We start from the raw sequence: 13918 nt of genomic DNA, 5'->3' as shown, positions 1-13918 counted from the left end.
TATTCTGAGAAAATAGGCAGTTTGGTCTAGGGTTAAGGCACCAGGCTAGAAACCAAGAAATTAAGTTCCAATCCTGCCTTTGGCATAAAAGCCAGTTGAATGACTTTGTTTCTGAGTCATTGTTGCTGAGTTCCTGACATGATGCTCAGACAACACACTGCTTGGTGAATTCCTGTGACAATCTATGGATTAATATTTGGTTGATCCCAATAAAAAAGTGAATCTTGCACTTGCAAGGAAATGAAAAATAAAACATACAGCCTAAGAATTTTGAATAAAATACATATGGGACATGCATATACATATCATTTTAGACAAAAATGTATACATATATATATATATATATTCATACATACATACATACATACATACATACATACTCATAGAGAAACTGTGAATATAACTTGATCATCATTCCAAAAGAATGGTACACCCAAAACAGTAAATAAATTCAGTAAAAATGGTTCAGAAAATCCACTTTTTCCATCTTATCAATTTAGAGCTGACATTCTAAGTGAAATCCTTCCTTGTTCGATAAAGATTTGCCTGTGAATGGTTTGTACAGATTGTCAATAACTAATAATCATTTGTTTAATGATTGTTTGAAGATGCAGTAGTGCTGAATAAATGAGTTCAACTTAAGACTGGCTTGATCAAAACCCACATACTTGACAACCACTTTATGATTAATGTAGCAAGGGGTGGGCTTCAAATAATTTAACAACTGGTTTTCTGCCTGGTTGTTGGGTGAATGTGGCCATGATGGGCATGGCCTAGTCAGCCTCCTGCACCACCCTGGGAGCGAAAATGGGTTGCAGGGGATCATGCTGCATCCCCTGCTCTCTTTTCAATCTAGTAGACCTCCTGCAGACCCCGGGAACGAAAATAGGTTGCAGGGGCACTGTTTTCACTTGGCCTGGGCTTCAGAGGCTCTCTGGAACTTCCAGGAAGCCCATTTTCACCCTCCCTGGGCTCAGGAGCCTTTCCTCAAGGCCCTGGGAGATCATTCTGCCCTTCCCAGACTCCGGAGACACTCTGGAGGCTGGAAACAAGCTTGTTTCTGGCCTTCCGGAAACCCCAGGAAGCTTGGTTTTTACCCTTCCTGGTTTTTGCCCTCTCTGGGCACTGGAGGCCTAGTTTTTGCCCTGCCTGAGCACTGGAGGATCTCTGGAGGCCAGAAATGGACCATTTCCAGCCATCCAGGGCCTCTGGGACTCCCGTTTTTCACCCTCCCTGAGCCTCTGCATGGGCCCTGCGCTTACCTGTGAACCAAAATGAGCCACAAGGGGACTCTTGGGAGGGGCGAGGTTGGATGGGCAGGGCCAGCCAGGTGTTGGAACTACCAGTTTGCCAAACCAGATGTAAAATTAACATCTAGTTCAGCTGAACTGGTGCAAACCGGCTGAAGCCCACCCCTGATTGTTGCATCCTATAATCATTTACTGTTATTAACAAGAAAAGTCAATGAGGGAGGCCATATTCACTTAACAACTGTGTGATTCACTTAATGACCATGGTGATATGCTTAATGATCCCAGCAAAGAAATTGTAAAATTGGAGCGTTAACAACTGCTTCACTTGGCAATGGAAGTCCCAGACCCAATTAAGGTTGTAAGTGGAGATCTACCTGTATATGTGTATGTATATTTGATGCAATATATGTGGCGGAGAGTACCTGTCAGGTGCCACACTTCAAAAATGGACAGTCAAAACTATCCTATCCTATCTTAATATCTCCTATCATCTCCTATCCCCTTCTTTCTCTCTCCCCTCCTCCTCTTTCTCCTCTCCTCTCTGCTCTCCTCTCTCCTCTCCTTCTCCTATCATCTTCTTCTCTCCTTTCTGCTCCTTTCTGCTCTCCTCTCCTCTGTGCTCTCCTCCTCTCTCCTCCCCTTCTCTCCTTCTTTTGTCCATCTATACTTATCGCCTATATCTTATTATTTCCTATCATCTCGTATTCCTTATCACTATCCTATCCCCTATCCCCTATGCTATTCTATCCTGTCCTGTGATTGCCCTGTCATGTCCCATCCTGTCCCATCCTACCCCATTTCACCCACGCCACATCACCCCATCCAATTTCATCCCATCTTATCCCACCCTTCCTTCTAATTCACAGCCTAATTATATGTGGAGGATGAAATAATGTCTGCCTATCAGATAAATACAGCATGTAGAGATAGACAATGACAAAAGAATATCTCCCCCACTTCTCCAATATGTTTGTTCATTTGTTAATGTATGCATAAACTAATGAAAAAAGGATTTGATAAAATACCAATAGTTAACCCATAGTTTACTAAATTCACTAATTTTACATCAACATAATTATTCCAAGCATTACAGTTAATGCAAGCTGATATTAGCCAACATATCAACATTTTACTAGAGGAAATTCATTATGAAAATGACACAAATAATTTACCCAAAGAAGTACATGAAGACAACAAGCATTATGAATCTTTTGACAATTTCTATGAAAGCTTTTGACAGATGGCGTAACAGTATTTCTTCACATTAGAACAGCTAGCAATTAAATACATTCCCCATTTGACCAGATTTGTTTTACTAGCCTGCTCCTTTTGGCTCTGGCATGTTTTATAGAAGAAATGATGTGCTCAGCATGGTGGATAAGGTTTTTTTGCCAATCTGAAATCAATATGTCCAATTTCTAGATTCTTAAGGTAGTCTAGTTACAATAGCAGCCTGAACATAAATAAGTGAATTATACAATCTTGCATTATAAATCTCAACTTTAAAATTAAAGTTAAAAACAACATCATTTTAATAGAATTTAAAAAAAATTTCAAAATTATTCCTTATCTATACATTCCATGAATATAAAACATGACTTTAGAATATAGAAATATTGTGGTTATTTAGTTCAATGCATCATGCTCTAAAAGTCCTTGAGGTTGCTTTTTTAAAGCTCAGAAACATGTATAATTAGCTATAACCAGGGATATGGCAATTTTCCGCTTTCCACAAGTTTCCACTGTGCAGAATTTTCTATCCAGGCTTTTCTCCCTGAAGAATGACATATTCCAGGATATTCCAGGACCACAGTATAAATAATATATATTTAAAAATAATAAGGCTGTCTGCTTTTAGTGGTGCAAATGAATGTCTGTGCTCCAACACTTTATAACAGTGGTGAGCTAATCTGTCACCTACTGAACAGTGGTGAAACTAATATTAATAATGGCATGTTAGTTCACTTTGGCAGAAAACCCAATAGGATCTTGGAAGACTTTTCAATCCTCAGATGACTCAAATGTATTTTATAAATTCTTGCTAATAAATACAATGCTTGCAACACAAGACTACCACTTGGAAACTATAAATATACAAATGGAAGCCCACAAAAATAGTTAAATAAAAAAATATATTCCGATTATTATTTTAAATTCAGTTTTCTGTTACCAATGTAAGGTTTTAAGCAACATACCCTTGGCAAGGCCAATATGAAATAGGCATGCAATTTTATAAATATTTCCTAATAGATACAATAGTTGCAATACCATAAAACCACTTGAAAACTATAAACACATAAGTACAAGAACCTTTATATAATAAGCATTTATTCACAATGACTTTATCCTAAATAGTTTCTTCCAGTGCATTTTTATAGGATACCATATGCTGAGCCTGGTTGAAGAAAAGTACCTCTTATTGCTTTGACACCAAGTTCTGACAATTCGGTCTAGTGATTAAGTTGCTGGCCTACGAACCAGGAGATCATGAGTTCCAGTCCTTCCCTAAGGATGAAAAACCAGCTAGGTGGCTTTGGATCAGTCAATCTTTTTCAGTCCAACCCACCTCACAAGATTGTTGTGGGGGAAATAGGAAGACGGAGTATTAGGTATGTTCATTGCCTTGCATTATTTATAAACAATAGTAAAGATGAGATAAAAATCAAGTAAAGGTTTCTTTTCTCTTTTCAACAGGACATAAGGAGCAACTGATAGCTCTTACCAGAGATCTGAGTGGATCTTCTGAGTGATCCCAGAAATTAATCATAGGCCCATCAAGCCCTAGGGCCAATAGGTTGCTTATTGCCTATTTTAAGCAATTTAAAACATAAGGAGCGAGCACCTGCTGTTTGCTTTTTCCCCTGATAAGAGATGTGTGGCCATTTACTGATGGTGTTCTTGTTTGTTTGCATGTTCTGATTAAAGGTAAAAGTTTGGTTCCAGAACAGACGGATGAAATGGAAACGGGTAAAAGGAGGGCAACAGGGAGCTGCAGCCCGAGAGAAAGAATTGGTAAACGTGAAAAAAGGCACTCTGCTCCCTTCAGAACTTTCTGGCATTGGTGCTGCCAGTCTCCAACATACAGGGGACTCCCTGGCAAATGACGACAGCCACGACAGTGATCATAGCTCTGAGCATGCTCACTTATGATAAGGCAGGAAGGATTCCTAGCTCTGTTCTCAGGAAAGCCATGTTTAACACAGCGAGCTTATGTGGACATTGATGTATGCAAGTGACTGACTTTCTGACAATCAAAACGAAAGTAACTTAGGATTTACTATTTCTGCTACTCTTGAACTATTATTATTATTTGTGCTTAGATTCAGTAAGTGCCATGCCTCCCATGTGCCTTGTGAGTAGAAGCAGGAGATACATTTGCTTTTCAACATTCCAGATTCACTTGTCTTTTCAGTGACAATGGAGCAGATATTGTTGTTTTAGCTTGCATCAAATGACATTGCTTTCCACACAGTGTCAACAGAAACACTGTCTCAAGAGGATAAGAATTGTATTTTAACTCTGTATATATCTACTTCTCAGCATTTTTACTTTTCAATCATTAGCAGTGCATTCATATTAGCTGGCCGCAATAGTCACCCATGAGAATAAATGGCTTTTTTAAATCTATTTTTTTTTGTTTTGTGTTTCAGAGTTATAGAATACATGCAGACATTTGCATTCACATAACAAGTAGTATAAATGAGTCTACTAGTTGAAACTGTTATACCACAGACAAAACAAATTTTATGTTGCATTTACTATCAACTGCTGCTAATAGGAAATTATTAAACCTTGTTCCTCAAATCTTACTTTCTAACAGCAAAGGTATTTTTTTGAAAGAAGAATCATGCCTGTTATGAAAAGAATCTGAATCATGATTTATAATTAGAATTTATTACGACAATAATATAACAGGCATATGATTCTTATACCTGGATATAATTCAGAGTAGTACCAGCTACATCTAATAAAGCTGCTTCAAAATGAATTGTGAACAGTATTTTCTTACAAATGGGAAAGTTGTTACCTTCCATTATTTTGTGTTAGTAATCAGGTATTAATTTTCCAATATTAAGTATTCAAATTAATAAGGCAAAGTTCTCTGTGTAATGATCAAGTTTTATTAAATATGTTTGTGCATAAAACACAAAAATAAGGATATTTTCTCCCCTCTTTTAAGCTTTTGTGTATATACAATGAAATAGGAACAATCCACAATTTTAAACAAAACATTGATTGTACTTTGTAAAGGAAATGTTTAATAAATGTTCCTTTTGAATAAGACTTGTTCTTCTTTAGATTTTTATGGACAACTCAAAATATTAGAACCATAATATTCTCTATGGTACTTGTGTTTGCATTGTACTAATGGGGTACTTCATATTGGATAAAGCTTTTACCTTGATACAGTGGGGAAATTCTTTCCTCTAATAGGAAAAAGCAATCCAAAGGAAGCCTTTCGCCAAGAACAACATGGACTATGCTAAACTATTTTCGCAGGTTTCAGACAACTAAGAAATGGATATTTTTCTTTTACTTGCTTTCTGGAAATGAAAGGAGGGAAATGACAACTTTAAAATGTAGTGTAAATTAACTAATCATATATTATGATCACAAATATTTGAAAAGACATAAGCCACCCAGCATTTTTAAAGAAAATAAATTTTAATAAATAAATATTAAATGCAATTTAACACTAATAATAATGTAATATGTCATCTCATCATAAAACTTGCCAGAAAAATAATTTGGGATTCCAACTTTACCTGGGGTTGCACAATAAATAAAAATGAGATCCAGACAGTTGTGAAGAAGAAACATTTAAGCCTAAAAGCAAAGAGTTTGCTTTTAGGGACAGTTGCAGAGAAATGGGGTACACTAACACAGTTCTTATAAGGGAGCCTGTCCTGGGTGTGATAATGTCAACATGCTAATTTTATGGTGAATACTTGAGGCGTGTGTGTGTGTGTGTGTGTGTGTGTAAGTATGTCTCTGATGTTTCTTCTTCAGAACATGCAGTTCTGCTGGGAGACCTAATTTAATTACTCAATTTGTGTTTACAAATCTTATCTTTTGATACGTGGTTTAGGACAGGGTAACTTATTTGGAGGTTTGTGGAAGTTTGAGTAAAAGATTTTGCCCCTTTTGCTATTTTTACTTGTTTAACTTAGTTTCATCTTGACTGTCAATTAATGGAGATGTGATTCTAAGTCCACTGTGGATTCTGTTAAGGTTTTAAAGAAAGATGGAAACAGTATAAAAAATAAAATATAGTTTGATATAAAACTTCTCACAATTGTGTGTGTGTGTGGACAATATATATATATATATATATACACACACACACACACAATACACACACACACACACACACACACACACACACACACACAGACTATTAATGGGCATAATTTATAACCATACCCTTTGTCTGTTTGTATGCTGCTCTGTAAACTGCTTAGAGAGTGCTATAAAATACTATGAAGCGGTATATAAGTCTAAGTGCTATTGCTAATATCATAAGAGAAACATCTTTAGAAAGACTGGTTCATTAGTTAACATTGTTAAGGGAAAAAAAAAACAGCTCTGCATTTCTATGTTCTATGAACCGAGAAATTATTCCAATAATTACAAGCATACAAATGAATATCAAATTTTATCCCACTATATCTTTTTCTTCCATGAGTCCCACTATAAATCCAATAAACTCTATTGATGACAATCTGGTAGGTTGGTCTTGGCATCTGGGCTGATCAGCAGGAAGAATAGGGGGCCAATTTGGTTGGTGAAAACTAATCAAATCCAATGCTGTTTAATTTTCAGTAGCTTGGATAACTTTTCCTGAACTGACTGTAGTTTTTCCTTTAAGAGTCTATTGATTGTTACAATTGTAAGCATTATTGTGAGTGGGGCAGGGTTCCATTAACCCTCACCATACATCTATAATCCAGTAGAGCCACGTGTTATTAAGTGTCCATTCATGTTCCACATTGGTGATATTAGGCATTACCACATATGGGTTGTGCAAACCTTTTCTCTTGGGAAAAGGTTCCCTTGCTAGATGGGTGAGATTCAACGAATTGAGGTTCAAGTTGGCTTAATTTCAAAGTAGCTTCCACTTCCATGGTCAGAGGGCATAGATTAGCAAAATAATATTTTAAAAATGATCAGTGCTATAACTAATTTGGGCTTTTTGCAACCTCAAAATCTGGTAAGTCTTCTGTCTTGGGCCTTAGCCCTATTGCCACCCTTACTATGATAAGACTATTTGTATTCTGCTATAGTTTAAACAAGACTTGAACTTTCTTTTACTTGAAGTGTAAAGGTATCTAATGCTTTCCCATTTATTAATAATTACCCAGCATAAAATCTGGCAAAGCTAGGTGAGTACAAGAGAATATATTTGTTTCTTGTGTTGCTTCCACAAGAAATCCAAAAATTGGAAGCTTTTTTTCTCCCATGTTTCAGATGGATTATTGTTTAATCAAATACTGTTTAATAAAATAGCTCCTCCCTTTTCATCCTTGTCAGATGCCATATTAAGGGACAAAGATGAAACCCAATAAGTGTGCTCTCATGACCCATTACGGATTTTTTTAAAGGTAAAACACAGGTAAAAGGTAAAAAGAGTCACACACCTTTAAATTTTTTTTCTTACTGGCCCACATCGGGTCAACAATGCTGAAATGTTCCCGTGTAAGACAGTTGATGGGTTTACTGATAGAGGCAGAATACACATTTATCATGGAGACAACACAACACATTAGGCATTTTAGACTACAATATGCAGATTAAGCAACAACAGTTGGGAAAGCAAAAATGTGCCTTTTCCCCATGGCTGAGAGAAATGACTTGCCCAAAGTCATCAAGCTGACTTTTATGGCTGAGGTAAGACTTAAGCTCACATTATTCTACTTTGTATCTTTGTGCTTTAGACGTGGGGTCTCCAAATCCTGGCCTGTGTCCCACTTCTGGGTCACAGCCTATTCAGAATTGGACCATGCAAATGGTGGGTGAGCGCTTGTGCAAACAGCACACATTTGTGCTCATGCGTAAAGCTCCACTCACGTAAGTGTCCGGTACTTGCACTCACACACAAAGCTTTATTCGCACAGATCCATTGCCTCTTCCCTTCTCTCCCTGTTGCTTTTAGATTAACTGACTCTTATTATAAATTTACCTTCTTTTCCTTGGTTTTAAGACAAGGAAAACAAGTTTATCACACATTTAGCAACAACTATACTCCTCTTTTTATAGTTTCATGTGCATTATTAAATATACATCCAGATTAAAATACGACAATCACTTGATTTTGCTACATATCATATGCTAGTTACAGATCTTCTGAAACTCACATCTTAAACTTTTGTATTACTGACCATATACAGTATAAGCTTTTCTCCTGCTTCTTCTCTTCATCCTATCTAGACTACTCTTCTAAAACATGGCATTCCTTTCTCAAACTCCTCTTTCTACATATAGTTACAAATCATTAACTTTCTTACAAGCAAAGCATATACATTTATGAAAATCAAAGCTATAAATATGGCAGCTATACATATATATACATTCCATTCATTTCTTGTAATACAGTTTACAAATACAAGTAGCGTTGGGCTAGCATTACTTTTAATATACTCCATATATATGGAGCTTGGGAAATAAACTTTGTTGTGTTGTGGGTTTGCAGTTTCTTCCTCTTAATTAATACATGTGGTAAGTAAAACAGTAAGTTAACCAGAATTGATTGAAGAAACCAGCTGACTAAAGTTAGGATTGATTAAATTATCTACTTGCAGCATTGATAAACAAAATTACAGACAGGAAAATGTATTTGACCAAGATGCTCACACAAGATTTTCAAAACATTTCTTTGTGGAAAGGAATAAGAAAAGGAAGGAAAAGGAGAAAAGAGATTTCTCTCCAGATTGCTTTGTTGACCACCAGGCAACTCAAGGTGGAAAGATTATTCATCACAGTTTAGTTTTCTTAAAGAGATTTAGAGGGAAGAAAGGTTTAGCAATTCAAAAGTTCAGAATAGGCTGCAAAATGGAGAGTGATTAAAAAGCCACCCCCTTTTTTTCTCAGCTTCCAGCTTTTACTTGAACGTTGGTAAACACTGGTAAGGTGAAAAAACTGAAGGAAATATATTTCTTTCTATAGGTTATTTTTACAGATAAGCAAAAACAACATAATTAAATCATATTTTTTTAACTTTTCTTAATGTAAAACAGTGACAGTAAAAGAATCCAATTTTCAATTTAAACTTGTATAAACATTATTATACTCAATAACAACTTTTTCAGAAAATAGTTCAAGGTTTTTTTTTATTACCATTGAAAGTACCACTGTTTTGCCAAATTAAATTATCAGTCTTATCCTATAAATTAATCCATTTTTTAAAAATAAATTCTATGCTTTTCTCTTTTTTATTCTTGCCTAAACCCAGACATCCAGCAACTTTCCTATTGGAGAAGTTGGGAAAACATGTGAAGCATGTTTCCTTTCTCCTGCCTGACGTGTACTCTATCACTATCTCCAGTGAGAGGTGGTATTCAGTAGGTTCTGACCAGTTCTGGAGAACCAGTAGTGGAAATTTTGAGTAGTTCGGAGAACCGGCAAATACCACCTCTGACTGGGGATTTTACAGCATCCTTCCCCTGTCACGCCCACCAAGCCAGGCCCACAGAACCCGTAGTAAAAAAAAAAATTGAATCCTACTACTGTTTGGGGTATACATATACACCCAAGGAGACTTCCTAAGTGTGGTATGTAGTCCCATTTCTTTACCCACCAATCAGTTTTCAAGCCTTTCTCTTGGAAAGATGGCTGTATTTGAAGCAGTACGGGAAACTCCTTCCTGCCTATCACTTTGTGAGTGGAACTCATTCAAGAGGACTTTTTATTAAAAAGTATGGTCACCTCCATACTTACATAAACATGCACATATACATATGGCTTTGCTATGGAAGGACACTGGCAATCACCCAGATCACATTCACTCTACTTTTCTACATGCAATCTACTGTGATTCACAGCCCTTTGATGTGCCAATTGCCCTTGCTTCAAAATCTCTTGGTCACAGCCAGGTGAAACTCACAAGAGTTTGGCAGTAGTTACGAAAGGCACAGAGCAAACGCAGAGTAGTGAAAAAAAAAAGAAAGGAAAAATTCTCCCCCAAGCACACAAAATTCACTCACTCAAAACCTGAAAGGTACTTATAAGATTCTTCTTTTCAAGCAGCTGCCTGATTCAAAATTCAAAAGCCTTTACTACTAGTGACAAGCAGGCAGAATGGGGGAGCAGCACCCATAGGCAAACAGGTCTGCTGCTGGCTGTGTGAACTTACCCAGTTGTGTGAACTTACCCAGTTGTGTGAACTTACCCAGCTGTGTGAACTTACCTTGGCCAGTTCAGTTTTGAGTCCCCATCTGGGATGCCATATTATCAGAAGAAAAATTTGGATTTCCAAATTATCTATAGGGTTGCACAAAAATAAATAAAAATGAGATCCAGACAGCCATGAAGAAAGAAGAAATATTTGTTCCTAAAAGCAAAGAGTTGCCTTTAAGGGAAGCTGCAAAGAAATAAGGTGCAGAAACACAATTTTTATTGGGGAGCTTGTCCTGGGTGTGGAAATGTTAATGTTTTAAAAGAAGATAGAAATAGTATAAAAATAAAATATATTTTGATATAAAACTTTTCACAAAGTCAAAGCAAGTTTAAACTTAAGTTTTATTGCAATTTGACAATTACCTGAACACTAAAAGAGAGTGCAGATAATAACCAATACTGAAATTAAAAGTAATTGATTTCAGTGTGACCCACTGATCTGAGATTTCTGTTCTTTTGCTGTATTTCTGAATATTGTATATAACAGCTTACAATGTAGGTTCTTCTTATTAACTTTCAAATTTGAGGCCATCTTTGTGTTGTATGACAAAAGCTTGACTCCCTAACATACAGCATCCAGAATTGCCCAGCAAAAGCTGAATCACTAAATGTAATAAAGAGATATACAAAACTCTATCTGCTGCCATCTACTTGTCCAGATTTTAGCAACTCAGATTTGGTAGCCCTACATAACTCTACTTAGTAGTTAGGCAACATTTGTACAAATAATTGACTTACAACAATTCATTTAGTAACAGTTCAAAATAATGGCGCTGAAAAAGTGACTTATGATTTATTTTCACACTTACAACCATTGCAGCATCCCTGGTCATATAATCAAAATTTAGACTCTTGGCAACTGACATTTATTTATAGTTGTTGCAATGTTCCAGCTCATGTGATCATCTTTTGTAACCTTCTAAGAAGCAAAGTCAATGGGGAAGCCAGATTCACTTAACCATCTTGTTATTAACTTAACAGCTGAAATTATTCACTTAACAACTGTGGCAAGAAAGATTATAAAATGGGGCAAAATTCTGTTACCAATTGTAGCAATGAAAATTTTGGGTTCAACTGTGGTCATAATCTGAGCACACCTATACAAGTTTATTTAGAGAACTACAGTGAATCACACTATCCGGTTCATTGTCTGCCATTTTAAAAATGGCAGAGCTGTACCATGTTAATGAGCTTTCTTGATTGATCAGTCAAATAGTGTGTATAGTAGGTGCTATGCCTTAATAGTTTTATATTGAAATATTCTACTTTTTCCATTTCTTTATTATTATATCTTACACTATCTTCTTTTTTATATGGCCTAGACTTACCAGGCAGTGCAGGACCATTATACCACAAGAAGCTGAGTTTTTGGATGTGTGATCTGCTTAGCTTAAATAATTTTGGATATTTTGGATGTGGTGCCTTTCTTGACCCTGAACCAAACAGATTCATGAGCTCATGAATTAGATATAGTAATATCCAAGTTTATTTTAATTAACAGAATGTAGAACTTTATTATATCCCATAATAATATACCATTTTAGGACAATGGTATATTGCTTAGGGTTTGGGACATAGACTAAGACCAGAAAGAGACAAGCTGAAACCCAACTTTAGCTATGAAAGCTCATGGTGTGACTTTGGCCAGACTTTCTCATTCTAACACAGGTCTCACATATGTTCAAGTAGAAATAACATTGGAGGTCAATTTGAGTTTCTGGAAGAAGGATAATATATAAATGTGATCTCTAAAGAACGGGAAAATACATTTATGTAATTCATGCCACTTCTGTTCTTTAGAGTAACTTTCTTGTCTTCACTGAATTAATGTGGGAATTCTCTATGATCTCCAATCAGTTGTTTCAAAGTCTTGCCTCTTATGGCAGAATTGAACTTACAATAGTCCCATGTCTCCATCCCGAATAACAGAGAAAACCTTTTTCAAGCCTCCTCTACAAAATACCTGTATTTTGTACCAAATACCAAATATTTGGAAGAAGAAAACATAGATGTAACTAATATTTTGTCTCTACAAATCAGATGTTTAAACTGTCATATACATTTATTTGACATAATCAGATGGCAATTTTATGCATTTGAATTCATTGCACATATTTCAGTCACAACATCATGGCCCTATGAGTTTTATGCAATTAAATTTTGGCCAATCACCTGCAAGAGTCCTCCATTAGTACTAATTCCTGAACTTAATTAGGCAGATAAATGCACCATGCCACCTATGCCAGCTATGTAACTCTATATGCTTTGGATTCTATTTTGTTAAATGATGAAACTTCAATTCTTTAAAAATTAAATCTTGAACTTAATCTTATCTTCCTTTCTTGACAAAGAAAAATAGAACAAGTTAAGACCAAAATATTAGTCCAAGACTTTGTGCTGAATTTTCTGAATTTTTTCCAGTTGAGTCTCTTGGATCAATATATATTTTGGATCTATACAAACAACCCATATATACAATGTGGGAAAAGCTTGAGATCTGAAGCAATATTTAATAGTTGCTATGCTGTAACTGAATGTACTATTTATAGGTTTTCCCCCCAGAAAATTTGTGTATATAGTTGGTAGTGACCTTAAATAACAACAACAAAAGGCTTTGTTGAGAACAAGAGAATAAGGTTCCTAAGTTCTGGCAGCTATGTTTCTGATAGAGTCAAAACAGAGAGAGTGGGAGGGAGGGGATAGAAAGGTACAATTTGAGACATACAAAGGCTCAAGGCTTCCATCTGGATGAACTTTCCCCTTTGTTTTTCCTTTAATTGCCTTGCACATCTCAGGGAAATCTACAAAGTTTATAGGCAAACTCATGTGCTCCATGGCAATCTCTGGAACAACAAAAAAGGAAAAGAAAGAAAGAAAGAAAGAAAGAAAGAAAGAAAGAAAGAAAGAAAGAAAGAAAGAAAGAAAGAAAGAAAGAAAGAAAGAAAGAAATTAATTTATCCCCAAAGATATCTTCTTACTTAAGGACATTTTCCAAGACAGAATTACTGTCCCAGCGGTATCTGCAAAAGTGCCTTGCTGCTTTTTTCCCTTTTAATATAAATATTAAAGCTTGGTTAGCTTGCAATTGCATAGCCATTTAATAATCTTTGCTTTTGGTAGATATATTTTCATTCATTAAGTTTAAATTAATAGTCACTTTGGAGTTCAAACTTTATAGAATTGGGAGTGAAATAATTTTTATTCTCATTTTAATCTACCTTGGAATTATTGTATATTACAGAATTCAAAGTTGAAAGAGTCCTTGGACTCTT

At 35.8% G+C, this 13918-nt stretch overlaps 1 protein-coding gene across 1 annotated transcript in view; it reads left to right on the top strand.

Annotated features, from left to right (window-relative positions):
- MEOX2 (mesenchyme homeobox 2) overlaps nt 1-5537 on the top strand; it is a 55397-nt gene extending 49860 nt beyond the window's left edge. Inside the window, exon 3 of the mRNA XM_026706361.2 lies at nt 4179-5537. Within this exon, the coding sequence (XP_026562146.1) occupies nt 4179-4403 (225 nt within the window). The 3' untranslated portion in view covers nt 4404-5537. The remainder of the gene's footprint in view (nt 1-4178) is intronic.
- The last annotated feature ends 8381 nt before the right edge of the window (nt 5538-13918 follow it).

This window comes from Pseudonaja textilis, chromosome Z, assembly GCF_049901715.1.
Source record: "Pseudonaja textilis isolate UNSWEBS1 chromosome Z, rPseTex1.2, whole genome shotgun sequence".
Classification (NCBI taxonomy): domain Eukaryota; kingdom Metazoa; phylum Chordata; class Lepidosauria; order Squamata; family Elapidae; genus Pseudonaja; species Pseudonaja textilis.
The sequence above is the reverse complement of the archived record's forward strand: the minus strand, read 5'-3'. Positions and strand labels throughout refer to the sequence as shown.